Source organism: Quercus lobata, chromosome 4 (genome assembly GCF_001633185.2).
Source record: "Quercus lobata isolate SW786 chromosome 4, ValleyOak3.0 Primary Assembly, whole genome shotgun sequence".
Classification (NCBI taxonomy): Eukaryota; Viridiplantae; Streptophyta; class Magnoliopsida; order Fagales; family Fagaceae; genus Quercus; species Quercus lobata.
In genome coordinates, this window is record NC_044907.1 from 84,705,835 (window position 1) to 84,728,933 (window position 23,099).

General features: G+C 34.3%; 1 protein-coding gene and 1 pseudogene across 2 annotated transcripts in view; both read left to right on the forward strand.

The window, feature by feature from the left end:
• LOC115987461 (guanine nucleotide exchange factor SPIKE 1) overlaps positions 1-5,518 on the forward strand; it is a 30,774-nt gene extending 25,256 nt beyond the window's left edge. For both annotated transcript variants that reach the window (XM_031111003.1, XM_031111004.1), the window contains exons 23-30: positions 36-218; positions 947-1,090; positions 1,316-1,489; positions 1,627-1,974; positions 2,047-2,379; positions 3,432-3,617; positions 3,818-4,792; positions 4,982-5,518. In XM_031111003.1, the coding sequence (XP_030966863.1) occupies positions 36-218; positions 947-1,090; positions 1,316-1,489; positions 1,627-1,974; positions 2,047-2,379; positions 3,432-3,617; positions 3,818-4,792; positions 4,982-5,236 (2,598 nt within the window). In that variant the 3' untranslated portion in view covers positions 5,237-5,518. The remainder of the gene's footprint in view (positions 1-35; positions 219-946; positions 1,091-1,315; positions 1,490-1,626; positions 1,975-2,046; positions 2,380-3,431; positions 3,618-3,817; positions 4,793-4,981) is intronic.
• Positions 5,519-16,796: 11,278 nt separating this feature from the next.
• Positions 16,797-23,099, forward strand: part of LOC115986008 — a 33,522-nt pseudogene continuing 27,219 nt past the window's right edge.

The following is a 23,099-nucleotide window of genomic DNA, read 5'->3' on the forward strand; positions in this document are numbered from 1 at the left end:
AATTTTGTTAATTAATGATCCCGTGGTCTATGCAGATCCTAGATGAAATGCCTGTCTTTTACAACCTAAATGCCGTGGAAAAGCGTGAAGTTTTAATTGTTATTTTGCAAATTGTGCGCAATCTTGATGATACATCACTTGTAAAAGCGTGGCAACAAAGCATCGCTCGGACTAGATTATTTTTCAAACTCTTGGAGGAATGCTTAGTTCTTTTTGAGGTTGCTACTTTGTTCAAAACTTTACTTCCTCTTTGATGATGTGATTTGAGTTTGTCTGTCAGTTAATTTTACTTCTTGTTTTGGTGATCGCATAGCAACATTGATACTCTTATCATTTTCATCATCATTGATTTTTAATTTTATATTTAAGTCTATATTTTATTTGTTTTAAGACTTTAAAGTTAAATTAGAAGTATGAATATTGTCGGATTTCATTAAGGCAAAACATTGAAGATAATAGAGTTACTTCCAACAAATTGTAGTGGTCGACTACTAACAGCAATTGACTGTGTGGACACACACACACAAACATATATATATATATATATATATATTCCTCCTGGCTTGTGTGTTGCTACTTTTTCCAATTTTAAAAACTTATCTTGAAGAAGTTAGAGGGTTGATGTTTTTCATTAAGCTTAAATTTTGGGTCTCAAAGAAGTCCACATAGTACAGGTATTTTGAATCCCTTTTTGGTAAAATCGTAACTGTTTCCACCCTGTGGTTAATGCTTTTGGAAATTATGTACTTTATTGTCTCTTTCATGAACAAAATATTTTTGAAGCTCTTTTTTTTTTTTTTTTTTTTTTTTTTGGGCTCTTCACAGTTGATATATGTTTTTGTATGAGTCCTTATTGAAGTTGTATTTTGTATCACATTTTGTTGTTCTGGCTCCTGCTCTAATTACATTACCCTTAAAACTAATTGTTGATTATGTACTTTTACAGCATAGAAAACCTGCTGATGGCATGCTCATGGGCTGTAGTTCTCGCAGCCCAGTTGGGGATGGGCCTGCTTCCCCCAAGTACTCTGATAGACTTTCTCCTGCAGTTAACAATTATCTATCTGAGGCATCAAGACAAGAAGTCAGAGTAAGTTAATTATACTGTTGAAGTTCTGAAAATCAATGTTTCGGTGTTTTGTCTATTATTTGCCTTTTGTTATTCATTCATTGATTGTAATGTTGACTTTACATCCATTGAATATTTACCTTCATTGGTCAGTAGTTTCTTGGTTATTCTTTGTGCAATTTATTTATATTTATGATATAGAACATATTCATTGTATCCTCAATACGCCTTGAAACTCTAATGCAGCCTCAGGGAACACCTGAAAATGGTTATTTATGGCAGAGAGTGAATTCCCAATTAAGCTCCCCTAGTCAGCCATATTCCTTGAGAGAAGCTCTGGCTCAGGCACAGTCTTCTAGGATTGGAGCTTCTGCACAAGCACTTCGAGAATCTTTGCACCCGATATTGAGACAAAAATTGGTACAGTTTTGGATAGAAAAATAGATTACTTGTTTGATTGCTGCAACAGCACCATTTACTCCAAGAAATGACTATTATTTTTGTTTTACATTTATTGTAGCTATTTTAGGCCACTGATAATTTCACATTCACTTCAGGAGCTTTGGGAAGAAAACTTGAGTGCTTCTGTCAATCTCCAGGTTTTGGAAATAACAGAGAAATTTTCCATGATGGCTGCCTCCCATAGCATCTCTACTGACTATGGAAAACTTGATTGTATCACAGCCATATTAATGAGCTTCTTTTCCCGAAATCAACCTCTGTCTTTCTGGAAAGCTTTGTTTCCTGTCTTCAACAATGTCTTTGATCTTCATGGAGGAACTCTAATGGCAAGGGAAAATGATCGTTTCTTAAAGCAAGTGACTTTCCATCTACTTCGACTTGCGGTTTTCCGAAATGAAAGCGTCAGGAAAAGGGCTGTTATTGGGCTCCAGATACTTGTGAAGGTATGACATTTGAAGTTCATAGATTGCTGCTTTTGTTCTTAACTTAGGATATTTTATTTATATGTTTTGCAGAGTTCGTTCTATTGCTTCATGCAGACAGCAAGGTTAAGGGTCATGCTGATTATCACATTATCGGAGCTGATGTCTGATGTGCAAGTGACTCAGATGAAGCCTGACGGAACGCTAGAGGAAAGTGGTGAGGCACGACGGCTTAGAAAGTCTTTGGAGGAAATGTCAGATGAAGCTAAAAGCCCCAACCTATCGAGGGAGTGTGGACTTTCTGATAGTGCTCTGGTAACAATTCCAGAAAGATCGGAAGAGAACAGGTGGTCCTGGTCAGAGGTGAAATATCTCTCTGATAGTCTTCTTCTTGCCCTTGATGGAAGCTTGGAGCATGCACTATTGGTAAGTTTTTAGCAATATTTGCATCAGCTTTGAGTTTGAGAAACAGTCAGAATAATTACTCAATTAATAAACACTACGCCCTGACCCTATTAGGATGGGAATGTTGCACTAATCAGGGTTAAGGGTTGATACCTCACATCCCAAGACAAGACTGACATCTTTTTTAAACTTCTGTTTTACATTCTTGCTTTCATTGTAACTGGCACATCTTGTGTGGACATTTAACATTGCTTCTAATTCATGGTGGGAGATAAGTCTTATAAAGCTGCTTATTTCCATATATTACTTATCTGGGTTTGTAATTTTATCAGTAGGTTATAGTATAAGTATTTTTGCTTTGGCAGAGTTATGTCTTCTTTCATCAAAGTCAAAAGTAACCTATAGACAAATGTAAAATTGGACACTTAAAAGGACACATTTCCTAGAAGTACTAGTAACTTTGACAATTTACATGTACTTGAAACAAACTTAAATATTCTTAAAAATCCTTTCTATAAACTGATAGGGAGCCCCTTCCCTCGCCACTCCTTACCCCACACTTCCCACCTTAAAGTAGGCCCGTGCCAGGTATGCTGGAATGGTGAGGGATCAATTTAAAGAGGTGACCTGATTCTCTACTCCCTATTGGCACAGGGATGGGATTCTATTTGGGCAAGTGGCAGATATAGATTTTAGGAATAGGGTTAAGGTCAAGATAGGGTCTTTGCAGTACCAACCCAATAGTGTTTAGTCAAATTTATGTGGATTTTTGATAGAGTGCTTTTGAAACACGAGGTAAGTTATTATTACAAATTCAATTATAATTGACAACTGCCATGGAGTGGATGCTGTGGGATATTGGGTTGATAAGAAAGAGAGGAGCTTCATACACACAGAGACATATCTTTTTTACCATTACTCTTAAGGAAGTTTGCGCATATTTGCGCAAATGGGGATTGAAGGAATTTTTCCAATTCTGAATGTGGTCATTTCTTTCCTACTTTCTTGTCCTGATGAGTAAATGTTATTGAACTAGCAAAAATAATACTATCATTTTCCCCCTTCTCTCACAGGGATCTGTGATGACTATGGATAGATATGCAGCTGCTGAAAGTTTCTACAAACTTGCAATGGCATTTGCGCCCGTCCCAGATCTTCACATAATGTGGTTGCTACATTTATGTGATGCACATCAGGAAATGCAGTCTTGGGCTGAAGCTGCCCAGTGTGCTGTGGCTGTTGCTGGTGTTGTGATGCAGGTAGTAAACTGTTATTGGGGCTTGTGGTTCAACCACCCTCAGTCCTTATATGGAAAGTTGACCTTAGAAAATCTGCCTAACTATTTCCCCATTTTCTTACCTTGTACAGTGCAGAGCTGTAAAAATGACTTCATGATTTGCTTACTGTTGCTTAAATATTAACTGCCTTTTGCTCATATGTCTAATTAAATTTATTGCAGGCCCTTGTGGCTCGAAATGATGGTGTTTGGAGCAAGGATCATGTAACTGCTCTTCGTAAAATTTGCCCAATGGTGAGCAATGAGATCACATCAGAGGCTTCTGCTGCTGAGGTAGAGGGATATGGTGCTTCAAAGCTCACAGTTGACTCTGCAGTGAAGTACCTTCAGCTTGCTAATAAGCTTTTCTCTCAAGCTGAGCTCTATCACTTCTGTGCCAGCATTCTTGAGCTTGTAATTCCAGTTTATAAAAGCAGGAGGGCATATGGGCAGCTGGCTAAATGTCACACATTACTCACTACTATCTATGAATCAATTCTTGAGCAGGAATCAAGCCCAATTCCATTCACTGATGCCACATACTATCGGGTGGGATTCTATGGTGATAGATTTGGGAAGCTTGATAGAAAGGAGTATGTATACCGGGAGCCCCGTGACGTTCGGCTAGGTGACATAATGGAGAAACTTAGTCATATATATGAGTCTAGGATGGACGGCAATCACACTTTACACATTATTCCAGATTCAAGACAAGTGAAGGCAGACGAATTACAGCCTGGAGTTTGCTACCTGCAGATAACTGCTGTTGATGCAGTAATGGAGGATGAAGATTTGGGAAGTAGAAGGGAAAGGATCTTTTCACTTTCCACTGGAAGTGTCCGTGCACGTGTGTTTGACCGCTTTTTGTTTGATACCCCATTTACGAAAAATGGCAAGACCCAGGGTGGATTGGAAGACCAATGGAAGAGGCGAAGTGTGCTTCAGACTGAGGGCTCCTTCCCTGCCCTTGTGAATAGGCTCTTGGTAATTAAATCTGAATCTCTTGAGTTCTCCCCAGTAGAAAATGCAATTGGAATGATTGAAACTCGGACAGCTGCACTACGAAATGAGCTTGAAGAGCCTCGAAGCTCTGAAGGCGATCAACTCCCTCGTCTCCAGAGTCTACAGAGAATTCTTCAAGGCAGTGTTGCTGTTCAAGTAAGTTGTTAAGTTCGGTTTTTTAATTTCTGTTTTCTGTATTGTCAGTTTTAACAATATATATTGCTGACCTTCAGATTCTGAGTAATTAGAATTACCTTATGCCCGTTCTTTTTGAAAATGCGCTGGAATCAAACTTATGACGTTGCTTATTATTTTCTAATTGCTCTTGGCCAACTACATGTGCAGGTGAACAGTGGAGTCCTAAGTGTGTGTACGGCCTTCCTGTCTGGTGAGCCTGCAACGAGGCTGCGTTCACAGGAATTGCAGCAACTCATTGCTGCACTCCTTGAATTCATGGCTGTTTGCAAGCGGGCCATTCGGGTACACTTCAGATTGATCGGAGAAGAAGACCAAGAATTCCACACACAGCTTGTGAATGGATTTCAGTCCCTCACTGCAGAGTTATCTCATTACATCCCTGCCATTCTCTCAGAGCTTTGACAATGTTGTAGCATTATTTGTTTTTGGTTCTGCTTGATGTGTCCATATTATTTGTATTCTTATTATTTTTTTCAATGATGTACAAATATGTGTATACTAACTTTAGTAGGTGATGTTCAGAAAATGAAACTTGCTAGTCTCTCTCTCTCTCTCTCTCTCTATACCGAAAATTCCCATTTGGTGGGATAGTAAAATTGCAGCCGTAATTTTTGCCGATATCATAGTTTGGAGGATTGAGTAAACAAAGAAAGCTTATAATAAAAAATTGAAGTGCAAAAGCTGCAATTAGATATTTCCCTATATTACTATTTATGTGCAATTTTATCTTGCACACGTTGCATCATCCTTCGTTATTTTTGTCGTACCGAGTAAACCTTCCTCTTGAATCTATTTTTGATTATACTGCGTCACTTGATGATGCATCACTCGGCCGTGGCAGCAAAGCATCCCTCGGAAAGACTTGGATTATTTTTCAAACTCCTGAGGTTGCTACTTTGTTCAAAACTGCACTTCCTCTTTCATCATGGGATTTGAGTTTGTGGGTAAGTTAATGTCACTTGTTCAGGAGATCGAATAGCTTTGTTGATACTCTTATCATTTTCATCATCAATGACTTTCAATTTTATATTTTATTTGTTTTAAGACTTTAGAGTAGAATTAGATGTATGAATATCGTCTAATTTTCATTAGGGAAAAACATTGATTGTAGTGGTATACTACCAACAGCAATTGATTGTGGATGTGTGTCTATATATATATTTGTGTTTTATTTGTGATATAATCAGAAAATTTATCAGTGAATGGGATGGCTCTATCACTAGGACGGATTTGTACTTCTCATAACCAAGGAAACAAATTTTTGTTTGAAATAGCTTGATTATCTTAGCAGAAACAACGAGACCATTATGTTTAATAAAATCAAGAAACAAAAACAAATGCTTTCAACGTTCATCAATAGACTGAGTTGAGAAGGACGTCATCAATAATTCATAATTAATTATACCAGTTGTACTCATTAATTATTCTTTATACCTTATGAGCAAAAAGATGAGGCAGACCATCAATGAACTTTTCTTTCTAATAGGATTTTAGACTATCATTACGAAGCATAACTTTAGAGATGAAAACATCTTTGATGTCATCTATAATTAGACATAGTAGGACATCACAAGTTATTTAAATAAACACTTACAGCAAATATAAGTAGAGGCAAGGTTTTCCAAGTAGGAAAGGGCTAAGGTTACAAGATTAAAAACTGGGAAGGTAAGGAAAATCTAGGGAGAATTAAAAAGCTTAGAAAATTGAGTTCTAATTACAACAGAAGGGAAGCAGCCTTTTTATCGGCAAAATTAGACACTAATAGAATAGTGAATAGTGAGTTGTTAATAGTAAATTTAACTTTTTTTCTATTCACAGCAGGTTTTCAACAGCTTTGTTGGAATGTGCCGACAGTAGTGATGTAACAAGTGGCTTTAGCAATTTTGTTGATATGTGCCGATAGTATCATCTTTTGCAATTATGGAGTTGAAATAGGAAATCAGTCTTCAATTAAAGATGGAGTTGCAGCTGAGTCATGCCCAAAAAGAGTCTAATTATAAGAATAATATGGATTATCATCTTTAGCAATGGCTTCAGAGGATGCCTTAAACTCATATATATATATATGCCCGTCTTGGATTGTGTGTCGATACTTTTTTCAATTGAAAGAAATTATTTCTGAAGAATTTAGAGGTAGATATTTTTTCATTAAGCTTAAATTAAGGTCCCTAATAAGTCCGGTTAAAAATAGGATAGGTATTTTGTAATTTGCATCCCTTTTCGGCAAAATTGTAAATGTTTCCACCCCGTGGTTAATGCTTTTGGAAATTAAGCACTTTATGGACCTTTACACCCATTCATGAGTTCCTTTCGGCTCTATTGTGGCCTCTTATATGGGCCTTTTCATTTATAGCTTTTTGCACCCATTTTTGGACTTCACATCCATTTGCGGGTTTTTGTATTTGCTTGACTAGTTTTTTTATTTCAAGCCCAAAGATCTCTTTAACAATTGGGTAGCAACATGGTGTCTATCCTCAGGGGTGTGCGCCGAACCACACCACTCTAGCCTCTAACAAACCGGCAATGAAGGGACTTTTAGTTTCCACAAACTCCTCCAAGGAAATTAATAATCCTCACTGGTTATCTCAAAAAAATAATCCTCACTGGTTGAGCTGTGTGATCATATTAATTGGAAAATCACATTTTGCTATTTTAAAAATTATAATCCTCTCTCTAGCCATGCATGTATGGTGAATTAAATTTTTTTGAGAAACAAGCCTGTTTACTTTGCTGAAGCGCTGCTAATTTTGTTCACGGTGTTAGCTTTATGTAGCACGTGTTTTTTATTTATTTATTTTTTAATTCTACTGTAGTATATTCCTGCTGTGATATCTGTAACAATTACTCTTGTTGTGACCATACCTTGTGTCTAGCTCACATCAAGACACGTCTACATTGGGTAAGCCTAACTTGTGCACAAGCTAGATTGAAACCAATTTTAGCAACTCTTTTACTCCAGATTAACGGGTCAATGTGCAGCAGAAGGGGTTAAGCCCCAACAATACAAAAAGGCCCTTATAATGGGTGTTTTTAGGACATTTATTAATAGACTATTTTAAGAAATTTTTGATACATAAGAACCTATAAAAAAAAAAAAATTGTTTTCTTCTTTTCTTATAAAATATTTTATAAATTAATACCCTTAAAACACTGATTAACTTTTTCAATATTTAAATAGAATAGAGGGGAAAAAAATAGACAGAATTTGGTGGAAACTACTTTAGAAAGAATAAGCGAAATGAACTTTTACTCTTGGAAATTGGAGACAGCTGGAAACGATCTAATACATTCCACCGACTCAAAGTATCATATTTGTAACAATCCCATCCCCATACCACAATTACAAACAATATATTTGTCAGAACCTTTGATTTAGCTCGGTGTTTTTTATTAATTAATTATTATTATTATAATTAATTTGGACTGACTGTGGAAAAAGCTGGTATTAGGTTCTGCTGGCATCGCTCAACTTCTCATATATATATATATATATAAAAGAAGCACTCTAGGCGGCGGCTAAGAGGGATCGCTAGATCAGCAGTCAGACCAACAATGAATGTGTAACGTGATTCAATAAATAATCGAACGTAGAAAGAGGATCCTAAACTAAAAAGGAGTCCATGACCCCTTTTTAGAGCGTATAAGAAGAGGTCGGATAGAGAAAAAAATGAACAGGGAGTTAGTTGAAAACTACTTTTGAAAAAGTAAGCTAAACAAAATGAAAAAGTAACTTTTACTCTAATATATTTATTATATAACATAAAAAGTGAGCTAAACAATGTTAACTACTCCAACTCAAATATAATGATTCCGATAACTTACCTGCACAGTGTATGGGTTTGACTACTAATATATTTATTATATAACATAAAAATGAGTAAGTTCCTTCTGATGTTTAAATCCAAATGAGTGGGTGAGTGCTTCCCACTCAAATTGGAAAATGAGGTCGGCTATTTAGAGATATGCTAATTAGGGGTCATTTTATTGTATCCTCTATTTTTTTTTTCTTTTTTTGGGTACGGGACCCACTTAAATCTTAGTCATTGATCTTGCTTATTTAATCTGGTCCATTTATTTAATTTTATTAAGAATGGGTAATTGTCTCACATTACTTAAGGAAATATGTTGTATGTAATATAACTTGTCTCACATTTCCTTAAAAGTTACCATGGCTTTTAAGTGGAGTTGTGGTGTATCTTTATGTTAGAACCTCTTCGCTCTTCTTTGTGTGAGTGTGTTTTTGTTTATCAAAAAAAGAAAGAATGAGTAATTGTCTCACATTACTTAAGAGAGTGTGTTGTTGTGTATAATATAACTTGCTTCACTCTCCCTTAAAAGTACCATGACTTTTGAGTGAAGTTGTAGTGTACGTTTGTATTAGAACCATTTTTCTCTCTCCCTTGTGTATGCGTGTTTGTTTCTTAAAAAAAGAAAAAGAAAAGAATCTATGAGATATGCTAATTAGATTCTAAGTTAGAATAATTCTGACAAAGTTTAGGTGATATAACTTTTTATAAAATTTATTCAGTGCATAACACAGTTTACCTAGTATATCAATGAGTAAATAAGTTCCTTAGTATATCAATGAGTAAATAAGTTCCTTTTGAATGAGTGGATTCTTCCCCCCCCCACCAAAAAAAAAAAAAACCCAAATTGAAAAATGAGGTTGGCTACTTACTTTCGAAGCGTGCTCCCCAAATAATAATAGAATAAGGTTGGCTACTTGCTGCTTGGAAAATAAGTAGGACTCATGGAACACTCAAATTTCTACAAGTATCATTCTCATTCATATCAATTCCACTGCAAATTTCCGCAAATCAGTGCTTCCCTTCCTAAAGAAAGCACACGCAATGCTTTTTGATGGAACAAAAACTAAATTGTTAATTCTTGGTAGTAAACCTTGAATCCACAAGGGGTTTCCCTGAATCCATAGGGAGAAGAAAACTGGAATCTACCAGAGAAATAATTTGACAAAAGTCTGTGTTTATTGATAATAGTCTGATTTTGCCTTTGATGGCTACAAAACATATAAATATTAAGAAAAAAAAAAAGTCTAAAACCCTAATTTGCACTAATTACGCGATTAGGTGACAAAATACCAAAATTTAATAAAAATGGCAAAATTAAGTTAAATGCTGAATCATAAACTACTGACTTTAAGGGTTGTCTCAAAATAGATGAGACCTTATTCTTACTTTTAAACTAAAAGTTATTAAAGAAAAACCAATATTACTATAAATAGCAAAAACATTGTTTCCGAGGCCTTAATGAAGGAATTCGCCTAAATTTTGGTAGCTTTATAAATCTAAATTAGAACACCGTTTCTCTTCAACCTACCAAATTTCATGCAATTTCGACACTGTCACCCCGATGGCCTTTACTAGCACCCACCTTGGATCTTACGTTATGACTTCCTGCGCCCTTATTGCTCTAGGAAAACATGTGCTGTCTGTTCTACATCGGAACACTCTCACTTGAGAATTGCAAAAATTTGGGATCAATAATTAAAAAAAGAGTAATGATATGGACACAATAAAATATCATTACTTTTAAAATTAACTTGCCAATTCACACATGGATCCGCCACAATCTCTAATTTAATTTTTTTGCTATGCTAATTTAGAAATGTTGTATTCGTAGCATTGCTTATAAAAGTAATTTTGGTTCCCAAAACACAATCCTCAATCAAAAAATAAAAAATAACCCAAATAAGAACAAAAAAAACTAACTCAAATAACAGTAAAAATAGCCCAAACAACAACAAATGAACAAAACATTCAAAAATAAAAAATAAAACTCCTAATCATTCATATTCGTAACTCGCACTCATAGTAGTTATCATCCGTTGCTCTCTCTCTCTCTCTCTCATCATTTCAGATCTCTCTTACTTTATTATTCTCATCTCAGTATTTTCAGTTCTTACTTTATTAATCATTAGATTCCTTTTTCTTTTTAATTTTGTTAGTATAAGGAAATTGTAAAATCTTATGTATTTTCGTGTTATTTGTTTATTTATGTTGATATACCAAAGTTATTTTTTGATACAAGATAGAAATTCTATTCTAGTCTAATCTAAGTGTATATGTGTGTGAAACTCCCTCCTAGAGACTTGAACCTCAGCCCTTATCTCCCCCACATCCCGTAAGCATTTATACTTGTTGAATGACCACTGCATAAAGGGTATGCGGTGAATTAGAAAACATGACTTTTGAGTGGAATTGTGGTGTGCCTTTGTGTTATAACTCTTTTCCTTCTTCCTTGTGTGTGTGTGTGTTTGTTTTTTTTATTTTTTTATTTTTTTTTATTTTTTTATTTTTTTTTATTTTTTTTAAAGAATGGGTAATTGTCCTACGTTACTTAAGAGAGTGTATTGTGTGTAGTATAACTTGCTCCACTCTCTTTTAAAAGTTACCATGACTTTTGAGTGGAGTCGTGCTGTGCATTTGTGTTAGAATCATTTTTCCCTCTCCCTTGTGTATGCGTGTTTGTTTCTTTAAAAAAAAAAAAGAAAAAAAAAAGAATCTATGAGATATGCTAATTAGATTCTAAGTTAGAAAAATTCTGACAAAGTTTAGGTAGTATAATTTTTTATAAAATTTATTCGGTGCATAACACAATTTACCTAGTATATCAATGAGTAAGTTCCTTTTGGGATCAATAATTAAAAAAAGAGTAATGATATGGACACAATAAAATATCATAACTTTTTAAAATTAACTTGCCAACTCACATATGGATCCACCACAATCTCTAATTTAATTTTTTTGCTATGCTAATTTAGAAATGTTGTGTCCGTAGCATTATTTATAAAAGTAATTTTGGTTCCCAAAACATAATCCTCAATCAAAAAATAAAAAATAACCCAAATAAGAACAAAAAACCTTGCTCAAATAACAGTAAAAATAGCCCGAACAATAAGAAATAAACAAAACATTCAACAATAAACTTATTCAAAAATAAAAATAAAACTCCTAATCATTCATATTCATAACTCACACTCATAGTAGTCTCTCTCTCTCTCTCTCTCTCTCATCATTTCATCTCTCTCTTACTTTATTATTCTCATCTTAGTACTCTCAGTTCTTACTTTATCTATCATTAGATTCTTTTTGCTTTTTAATTTTGTTAGTATAAGGGAATTGTAAAATCTTACGTATTTTTGTGTTATTTATTTATTTGTGTTGATAGATCAAAGTGCTTTTTTGATATAAGATAAAAATCCTACTCTAATCTAATCTAAGTGTATATGTATGTAAAAATCCCTCCTAAAAACTTGAATCTTGGCCCTTACCTTCTCCCCCATCCCGTAAACATTTATACTTGTAGAATGACTATCGTACAAAGAGTATGCGGTGATATTTTGTATAATTTAAGTTTCTTAATAAATATCCTAGAACTCCCGCTATCCAATAGCTTAACTAAAACCAAAATTATCTCTATTGTAAAGAGTAAATCCTTAATACAGTTTCAATGGTCTCTCTAAATGCAAAAAAGAAAATGACCATGAATAGTCAATTTCTTAGTTTGAAGAGTTACTATTTATTAGCAAAAGAAAAGATAAAAAATTGATGAAGTCAAAATAAAATATAAGTTAGGAAGATTAAAAAATTGAAGGTAGGAAGATTAAAGTAAGAATAAATAAATAATGAAGAAATAATTATTTAAACATGCTTGTTAGTGGGTGCTTTTAAGACATTTATTAATAGACTATTTTAAAATTTTTTTGATATCACTTTCTTAAGGAAATATAAGAAGTTTTAAAAAATTAAGTTGTTTTCTTCTTTTCTCATAAAATAATTTTAAAAATATTCTATAAATTAATACCTTTAGGACATTAATTAACTTTTTCAATATTTAAATAGAATAGAAAAAAAAAATATATATATATATATATATTTATATATATATATATATATATAGACAGAGAGTTAGGTGGAAACTACTTTTGAAAGAGTAAGCTAAATGAACTTTTACTCTTGGAAATTGGATGGAATATACCTAAACAGCTGGAGAAGTTCTAAGAGCATTTGCAGCAGTGTAGCTATAATGCTATAATGCTAAAATTTAGCTCCACAAACACAAAAACCTTGTTGCAGCAGTGGAGCTAAATCTAAAAAATTTAGCTCCATTGCTACAGTGCACATCTAAAAATAGATGTGCACTGTTCATGAGGAGCAAAAAAAAATATTATTATTTTAATCATTCGGATGATTAAAATAATACCTCTCCCTCTCTCTCACATTCACTCTCTCTCTGTCTCTGTCTCTGTGAAGTCTGAACATTCACTCTCCCTCAATCCGGTCTCTCACAGTCCCTCTCCAGTCTCACTCCCTCACTCCGGTCTCTCACTCTCGCACTCCGGTCGGCCTCTCACTCCCTTACTCCGGCTGGCCTCTCGCTCTCACTCTCTCAACTCCGATCGCCCAAGCCGCCGATCCACCGCTTCTGCCGACCCAGCTCGCCGACGTGATCAGTGCTTGCTCGTCGTGGGGTTTTTTTTTTTTTTTTTTTTTTTTTTTTTTTTTTTTTTTTTTTTTTTCCTGTTGTGGACTGGTGGCCGGTGGTGGTTGTGGATTTGTGGGTTTGATTTGGGTTGGTGTTTTTTTTTTTTCCTTCTTTCCTGCTGTGGACTGGTGGCTGGTGGTGGAGGTGGTGGTTGTGGATTTGTGGGTTCGATTTGGGTTGGTGTTTTTTTTTTTTTTTCTTCTTTCCTGCTGTGGACTGGTGGCCGATGGTGGTGGTGGAGGATGTTTGTGCTGTGTGGGGGTGGTGGAGGATGTTTGTGCTGTGGTGGTGGTGATGGTGATATATTATTTTATTGTAGTAGAAATATTATTATTTTATTGTAGTAAAAATATTATTTTATTGTGATGAATATATTATTTTATTGTGTTGAAAGCTAAAATAGATCCACTGCTGCGGCATGTGTGTAGGTAAAATAGATAAAGTAACTTTTAGTGGAGCTAAATTGCTAAAAATTTAACTCCACTGCTGTGGATGCTCCCACCGACTCAAATTACTTTTAAGTATCATATTTGTAACAATCCCACCCTCATACCTCAATTACAAACAATATCTTTGTCAGAACCTTTGATTTAGCTCGGCGATCTTTTGGAAGTAAAAACAAACAGCGTTCTACAGGTATCATCAGCTTTTTTTATTTATTTTTTATTTTTATAATTAATTTGGACTTTGGAAAAAGCTGTTACTGGGCCTGATTAATATTTTTGAGCTATGTTCATGGTTCTTTAGCGGGCTTTGAGTGCTTGATTTAGGCGTGATCCTGATCATAAATTTTTTATTATCTAATTTATCTCCTACTAGATCATTAGTTCTATATTTTTATTCCAAGATCATAAACTAATCAAACGTGACCCTTATATTCATAATAGACTATATCTTTAAAAATATTATAAAAGATTTTTTTTTAATTATGAAGGATTTAAAAAAATTTCTCCCCCCAAAACCAAGGTTTTCAGACCCGGACCGTTCATTGAACCGTAAAAGGGAGAGGTTCAAGGGTTTTGAGGTTGGACCGAGGTCGAACCGGGGTCGAACAGTGATGACGTCATAATTAATTTAATAATTATTTTAAATATATATAAAAACATTAAATTAATAAAAAAAATAGAAAAATTAACTAAAATAGCCTAATTCATTTAGAAAAGCTTATTTCTAAAAAATACATAAAACTTACAAAAATACAGTACACAATTACACATTGTTACACACTAGACAAAAAAAACTCCTTCCCATAAAAAATGCATGAAAGAAACAAGTCACTAGACAAAAAAACTTTTCAAATGTAACATCCTTTCCACAAGTTAATTGAACCATAATACAAAAACTGATCCCTAAAACATCCTAATCCCACATTCACTTTTCCTTTTCAACTTTCCACAGAACCTACTCATTATGCAACAGATCCAAAAAAAAAAAACTAAATAATTAACTTGTATTGCTGGGAAAGCATAGGGTTTCTGAGAATAATGTCTTCTTATCTGGGAAAGCACAGGGTTTCTGCAAGTCATTGGTACTTGTATTACTGTTTTTGCTTCCTCTCACTTTGACTAGCTATTAGCTTACTTTTGTTTCACACTGTTTTTGCTTCTTCTCACTTTGACTAGCTATTAGCTTACTTTTGATTCACATTTTGATTAGTCATTTCTTCTTCATTGTGCTTGTCAAGTATGTGAGACATTAGGGCCAATTGTTTTCAGGACACCATCATAAGAAAAAGCTAGTTAAGATACTATAAGGCGTCTGCCTGTTCTATCACTGAACTCATTTTGAAACAGGTCCATGGTCCACCTGTTCTATTCTTGAGGGTCATTTTTCTTTTTCTCTTTTTATTTTTTTATTAATATGTGGTCTGATAGCTGTAGTTAAGTAAATTTGAAATCTAGCATATTCAGATGCTATGTTAATTCTGGGATTTCAATTATGTTGAGATTGCTTTTAGTAATGGGGCAAATGATTTGAGAATAATGTAAATATTATTGAAACCAACAGCAATAAAAAATACAAAAAAAAAAAATAAAAAACATGCAGCAAGAAGTTGCAGACACAACAAAGTAATTTTGGCAGACAGAAACACCAATTGACCCAAATCAATTTTCACAATTACAATAATATCACAAGCCTTGTCTTCACATACACCAACACTTCAGATCTATATCATCATCCACAATCAATTTTCAATTGACCCAAATCAATTTACACACCAACACTTCAAATCTATATCATCATCCACAATCAACTTGCAAATATTAACAAAGAAAAAACAAATTAAAGTACCAACGACGGCGACGGCGACGAGGCACAGAGTGAGCTGCGACGGGGACGAGGGAGAGAGGCAGAGATGAGCGTGAGAGAGTGAGCTGCGATCTGGGTTGAGCTGCGACGGCAACGAGGGAGAGAGGTAAAGACGAGAGAGTGATTGAGACTTTGAGAGAGTGAGGAAGAGATCTGGGCTGAGCTGCAACAGTGCGACGGCGACGAGGGAGAGAGTGATTGAGAGAGTGAGGATTGAGGAAGAAATCTGGGCTGAGCTGCGACAGTGCGACGGTGACGAGGGAGAGGCAGAGACGAGAGAGTGATTGAGACTTGAGAGAGTGAGGATTGAGAGTGATTTTTGAGAGAGGCAGAGACGAGTGAGGATTGAGAGTGATTGAGAGAGGGTTTCAGAGTGAGGCTAAGAGTGATTTTTGAGAGAGGGTTAAAAAAAAAAAAGGTGGAACGACGCTGTATAGGGGAAAAAAAAAAAAAAGGCTGAAATTAGGGAACCGTTCGAACCGTGTGAACCGGTCACGGTTCACAGACCCGGACGGTCGGACTGCGGTCCGGACGGTTCCATGCTTTTTTTCGCATGGAACGGTTCCTTACCTTAAATGGACCGTGAATCTGAACGGTTCCCGGGTTTTCCGGTCAGACCGTACGGTCCGGTCCGGGTTTAATAACCTTGCCCAAAACCTCTTTTTTGTAAAAATAATATTACTTTATTTATTTGTTATTAAAAATAGCACTTTGGGAGAATAATTTAGGAGAATAGCTTCATCTTAAAAAGCGTGGTTGCCTTGAACTCGTGTTTTTAAAACACGATTTTAGTATAAACTGAAATTTTAAGATTTAATTGATTTAAATGCATGGTATTATTGCACTTACAACTCAACATTTTACATTGAAATTATGTTTGTAAAACATGATTTTAAGTAAAATTTTATGTTGAAAATACGATTTTATCATGAGGTTATTCTCCTAAATAATTTACTACCCAAATAAATTGTGATGATTGGTTCGTTAGCCCAGGCCTCCGATCCCCTCTCACCCGATAGAGAGACCAGGTCAAGGGAAATTAGATACGCTGATTAGATTTATTGCTCATGCGTATATCTATTGCAAATTCATCGTTGTGATTAACTGTATGAGTGAATTAATTGACATATATATCTCTCTGTTATAGATGACTACTAGTTCCACTAGCCTCAAGGATGCTATGGATGATCTGCATCGGGCAACTGAAGCAGATGGACTAGGAGATTTGAAAACAGCTTATGATCTTTATGTGAAGGCATTGGGGGAGTTTAATAAGCAACTTCAGAGATATTATGAAAGAGCAACAGTAATAAAAGAAAAACTAAATCCTGAATCCACTACAACTCATACAGCAGAAGTCGGGCAAGGCCCTGCGGACTCGCGCCCGAAGTTGCGTCCTGTGAGGTTCAGTGATGTGAAGTTGAATGATGTGAGCGGACTTGAGGTTTGCAAAGAGGTATTGAGAGAAGCTACCATCTGGCCTAAAAAGTATCCTCACTTTTTTACTGGTAAGTTGCTCCTCCATCATTGTGGGTTTTCTAATCTCTGCTTTTAGTTAGTTTATATGGATATTCTTAAGTTTCAATGCTAATAAGAATGGCTGGGTTTTGATCTCCTGTTTAGGGAATCGAAAACCATGGAGGGCTGTATTACTATATGGTCCACCTGGATCAGGGAAGACTATTCTAGCAAAGGCAATTGCAGGCGAGGCAAAGTTTCCTTTATTTAGGTAATATTTATATAGAACTTTATATGTTTACATTCTACTTGCAATGTAAACTTACATTATAGACACACAAAAGTCGAAATTGTTGTACATATTTGCAAAAAGTGGTAAATATTATACTCTTTCTGCAAATGTGTACTACATTTACCACCTTTTATGTGTCTAAAATGTAAATTTACATTGCAAGTACAAAATAAACATAAAATTTTCCTATTTATATTTTTAAGTGAATTACAATAACGGATGATGAAAGAATTATACATGGCAAGAGATAAAAGAACAAATCTTCATCTTCTAGCAAGTGTTACACCTTGTTTAGAAATTTATAAGGAAAGAAATGAGATGAGTAAATTATAAAGGAATAGAAAAGAATATAATGTTTTGAAGTAACGTAAATAAATGGAAAAGAATATAATGAAATGGAATTAAATAATTTTATTTGGATTTTTAAAATAAATGAATGGAAAGGAATAGAAGGTAAGTAACCTTATTTGTGAGTAACATTAAGAGAAATGAATGAAATCATTTTTTACCAATATTACTATTAGACCCATAGTTGTTAGTATCGTACGATACGTTTCGTATCGTGTGTAAAAAGTTTCGTATTGTAAGAGTGTATGTAAGTGCTCATGAATTGTACAATATAGTGTATGTATCGTATGAATCATATCATATTGTAAAATCATATGTATTGTACGATATATAGACATATGCTTTAAAATGTGTTATTTATTTATTTATTGTTAAAATCTGTACTTTTATTTGAATCTAACAAGTTGTTAGACTTGTTTTTAATACACAATTATTAGGTTACTTAATTTAGCCTAATAAAATAGCATGTCCATAATCAATTTTCAATTCTCCTACAAAATTTGGACTACATACTTACACGTCACTTTCATATTTACATATTTTTTCCTATACTATAAATAAGGTATTAACTAACAATATAATAATAATAATAATTATTTTTGTTATTACTGTTATAAGTCTAAGAAACTAGAATGTCAAGAAGAAAATTTTTTAAAAATATTTTATAAAAAAAAAGAGATAGTAAATGCATGGTTTTGAAACTCGGACTAGACCGTACGGTCTGATTGGGAAAACCTCGAACCACTCAGATTTACGGTTTTTTTAAGGTGAAGAATCGTTCCATGCAAAAAAAGCAGGGACCTGTACGAATCGCGGTCCGACCGCTCGATTCTATGAACTGTGACTGGTTCAGCTAGTTCACATGGTTCCTTTGTTTCAAGCCTTTAACGGCATCGTTGGACTCTTTTCTCTGTTTTTTTTCCCTATACGGCATCGTTTGGGTGGCATATGCGTGAAACGAATAGAAACCCTGAAACCCACGCCTCACTCTCTCAAATCTCAATCACTCTCTGAGCTCTTTGCCTCTCCCTCACTGCTCACTCTCTCAATTATATCTCTCATCTCTGCCTCTCTCTCTCGTCGCCGTCGGCCATCACTCTCTGCCCAGATCGTAGCTCACTCTCTTAATCACTCTCTGCCTCTCTCTCACTCTACTTTGTCGCCGTCATCAACATCTGTGAAAAAGAGTCTTACCTTCAGATCTATTATTATTTGCTTGAGAACTGAGGAAGACCGAAGATGAGAGACTGAGAAGTAGGGAGAGAAAGACACAAAATTTCAAATCTGAGAAGTAGACACTGGAATTGTGAGACTTTTATGAGGCTTTGAATAAAAAAGCTTTAGAATGTGATATCTAGATATTTATGAGTCCAATGCACGTGGGTAGTTGGTACTTGGTGGGAGTGGAGCTTCCTAGAAGCTTTATGATTCTAATTTCAAAGTATCAATGTTTTTTAAATCAATATTGCTCATTTTTTTTTTAAATTTTATCTATTATTTTTATTTTATTTTATTATTAAATTAATTGTGATGTCATCACGGTTCGACCTCGGTTTGACCTCAAAAACCTTGAACCCCTTTATGGTTCAATGAACAGTCCGGGTTTTAAAACCTTGAGTAAATGTTAATGATGATAAAGAAAATTTCGTTGAAGAAATAAGTTTGCAAAATGATGAACGTGATAATAACATTAACTTAGATGGAGTTGATTAGACAAGATTTATTAAGTATATTAAAATTTATAATTAATATACCATTCATATATGTATATCTATAATTTTTAATAAATTTTATTAAATATTTGTGTATCTTATGATACACTACACAGAAAAATAAAAAATCAATTCACGATATGATTCACGTTTTGACAACTATGATTAGACCCCTATTTAAAAATAAATGATTGATTATATATGGATATTTTGGAAGTTTTAGTTAAAATTTCGTTAAATTTAATTTTATTCCCTTCCATTCCTTCAAATTTTGGAGGGAATGAAAAATTGAGCTTTTGAGAAAATAGAGAGGAATGAGTGTTTCCTCCTTCCCATTTCATTCCCTTCCCCTTAAACTTCCAAAAAAGGAAATTGACTTTCTATTCCATCTATTACCACTCCCAAACAAGGGAATGAAGGAATATTCTAAAAATATTCTTTTCATTCCATTCCCACCTCCCAAATGACGTGTAAAAGGCAATACATGTTGTTAATTACACTTACAGGGTTATTACTCGCTCTCCTTTAAATATAACCAAACCATCTTAAGGGACTCTTCATCATCTTTTCATCAATAGGAGCTACCCCTATTTTTAAACATATTTCCTTATGTTAAATCCTATATTTCCTTGTATTCCTACTGATCCATCTTAACATTCTCATCTCCGCTACACTCATTTTATGGAGATGTTACTTCTTAATCACCCAACATTCAGTACCACAAAAGATAGTTGATTGTATAACAGTCTCATAAAATTTTCTCTTTATCTTAATAGGTATTCTCCGATCATATAATACTCTTGATGCACCTCTCCACTTCATCCATCCTACTCTTATCCTATGATTGACATCCTCTTTAATCTCTCTATCTTTATGAATTATTAATCCAAGGTATTGGAAGTTCTCTCTCTTTAGTATCTGTTAACCATCAAGTCTTACCGTCCCTTTGTTTTCATTTCTACTTTTACTAAAATTATATTTCATTTATTCCATTTTAGTCCTATTTAAACGAAAGCCTTTAGATTCTAAAGCATCTCACCAAATTTCTAACTTGGCATTAACTCCACTTCTAGATTCATCCACTATGCCTATATCATCTGCATAATCCCTACACCAAGGGGTTTCCTCTTGAATTGATTTAGTGAGCTCATTCCTCACTAGTACAGAGATATATGGGCTTAATGTTGGTCCTTAATGCAAGCCTATAGCGATAGGAAACTCACTTGTGATTCCTCAACTTGTTTTAACACTAATTATAGCTTTGTCATACATATCCTTAATCGAATTAATATACTTTGGAGGAACTCTTTTCTTCTCCAAACCCACATTAACATCTCTAGGAACCCTATTATATGTTTTCTCAAGATCAATGAAAGCCAAATGAAGATCTTTATAGGTCTCTCCATATTTTTCCATTAGACATCTAAGTAAGTGAATAGCTTCCACGATAGATCGACCTAGCATAAAACCAAATTGATTCTCTAATACAATTGTTTCATTCTTAACCTATGTTCAATCATTCTTTCACAAAGTTTCATAATGTGACTCAAGTTTAATTTAATGGTTGTTTGTTTATTTAGACCCCTATAAACTAAGATTGTTTAACCTAATTAATTAACCAAGTTGTTACTTAGGTTTATTATTTAGTTCTAGGTCAAACGCAAACAATCATATCACTAAGTGCGGAAAAGTAAAGAAGAAAAGCAATATGATGACCTAGGAAAACCAATGAAATAGTCCAGTTTCAAGGTAAAAAACCTAGGGAGGATTTAACCTAAACAATCCTCAAGGCAACAAATTCACTATATAGAATGGAAGTTTTACAATAGATTTTTTTTCCTAAATCTAATGTTACCTCTTGTAGTACTTACTCACGTGACCACACGTAGCTCTGAATCCATGGACTTTTCTATCTAAATTTGTTGAACACAGACACCCCCGTTTATGACTTTGAGATCCCACTTAAAGCTTTAGATCATCAGCAGTAGTTAATCTTGTATGCAGCAACTTATCTCCACTAGTTCTTATGTTTGGATCTTCTCTCCGATAGATGCTTGTTGAGTTAGAAGGTTACAAAACCTCTCAAATCTCATAGAGGTAATTCACAAGACTTCTTAAATGTGAATTAGAGTTTTCCTTTTATACCTAGCAGTGTTGGACTCAAACCCTAAACGTTTCTTTGGGTTTTCGTGCTTGATTTAAAATCTTTAGAAAATGCAGTTCGATCAGTCGAACCTTTCTCTTGATCGGTCGAGCCTTGCAATTTCTGAATTCTTCTTTCTCTAGCTTGACTGTTCTTGAATCTTGACTTGAATCAACTTGAGCAATGTTTAACACTGTTCTAAGACATAAATATCTTAAACTAGATATGTTTTTGTATTTGGTTTGTTAACTTACATAAAATTAGAACCTAAACATTTATTCCTAAATATTCCTAAAGAAAACAAACGATATGATGACCTAAGAAAACCAATGAATCCGTCCAGTTTCAAGGTAAAAAATTTGGGGAGGATTTAACTTAAAAAAATACTTAAGGCAACAAATTCACTATATAGAATGGAAGTTTTACAATAGATTTTTCCCTAAATCTAATGCTACCTCTTGTAGTACTTACTTATGTGACCACACACATCTCTGAATTCACGAACTATTCTATCTGAATTTGTTGCGCACAAACACCCTCGTTTGTGACTTTGAGATCTCACTCAAAATTTTAGATCATCAGCAGCAGTTGATCTTGTATGTAGCAACTTAGCTCCATCGGTTCTTGTGTTTGGATCTTCTTTCCGGTAGATGCTTGTTGAGTTAGAAGGTCATAGAACCTTTCAAATCTCATAGGAGTAACTCACAAGACTTTTGAAATGTGAATTAGGGTTTTCCTTTTATACCTAGCAGTGTTGGATTCAAACCCTAATCGTTTCGCCGGTTTTCGGGTTTGATTTAAAATTTGCAAAAAACACAGTTCAATCAGTCTAACCTTTCTCTTGATTGGTTGAGCCTTACAGTTTTTGAATTCTTCTTTCTGTAGCTTGACTAGTCTTGAATCTTGACTTGAATTTACTTGAGCAATGTCTAACATTGTTCTAAGACATAAATATCTTAAACTAGACATGTTTTTGTACTTGATTTGCCAACTTACATAAAATTAAAACCTAAACATTTATTTCTAAATATTTAGAACCTAACAATGGTAGTTTGTATAGTTTTGGGTATCCTCCCTTGTTCCTATAAATAGGTATTACATTATTTCTCCTCCACTCATAGGCATTTTATTAACACTTAAGATCTTATTGAAAAATTTTGTCAACCAGTATACACCCACATCACCCAAGTACTTCCAAACCTTAATGGGGATTCCATCCGATCCCATAGCTTTTTCCTTTTTCATCATCTTTAATACATTTTTTACCTCAGTGTTGGATATACACAAGTAAGTGAAATCTCATATTGAATAAAAATGAAAAGAGGGAGTGGTCAATATTACATAATTGGATTGAAACTCATAGGCTTAAATCTTTTGGGTTAAATAGTGTCCCTATTGTTATAGTAACTACTCAATCGGAGGCTCCCTTAACTCTTTGAACAAACCTATGATTTTTATCCTCCGTTGGTTTATCAAAATAACTTTTCCTTCTCTCTT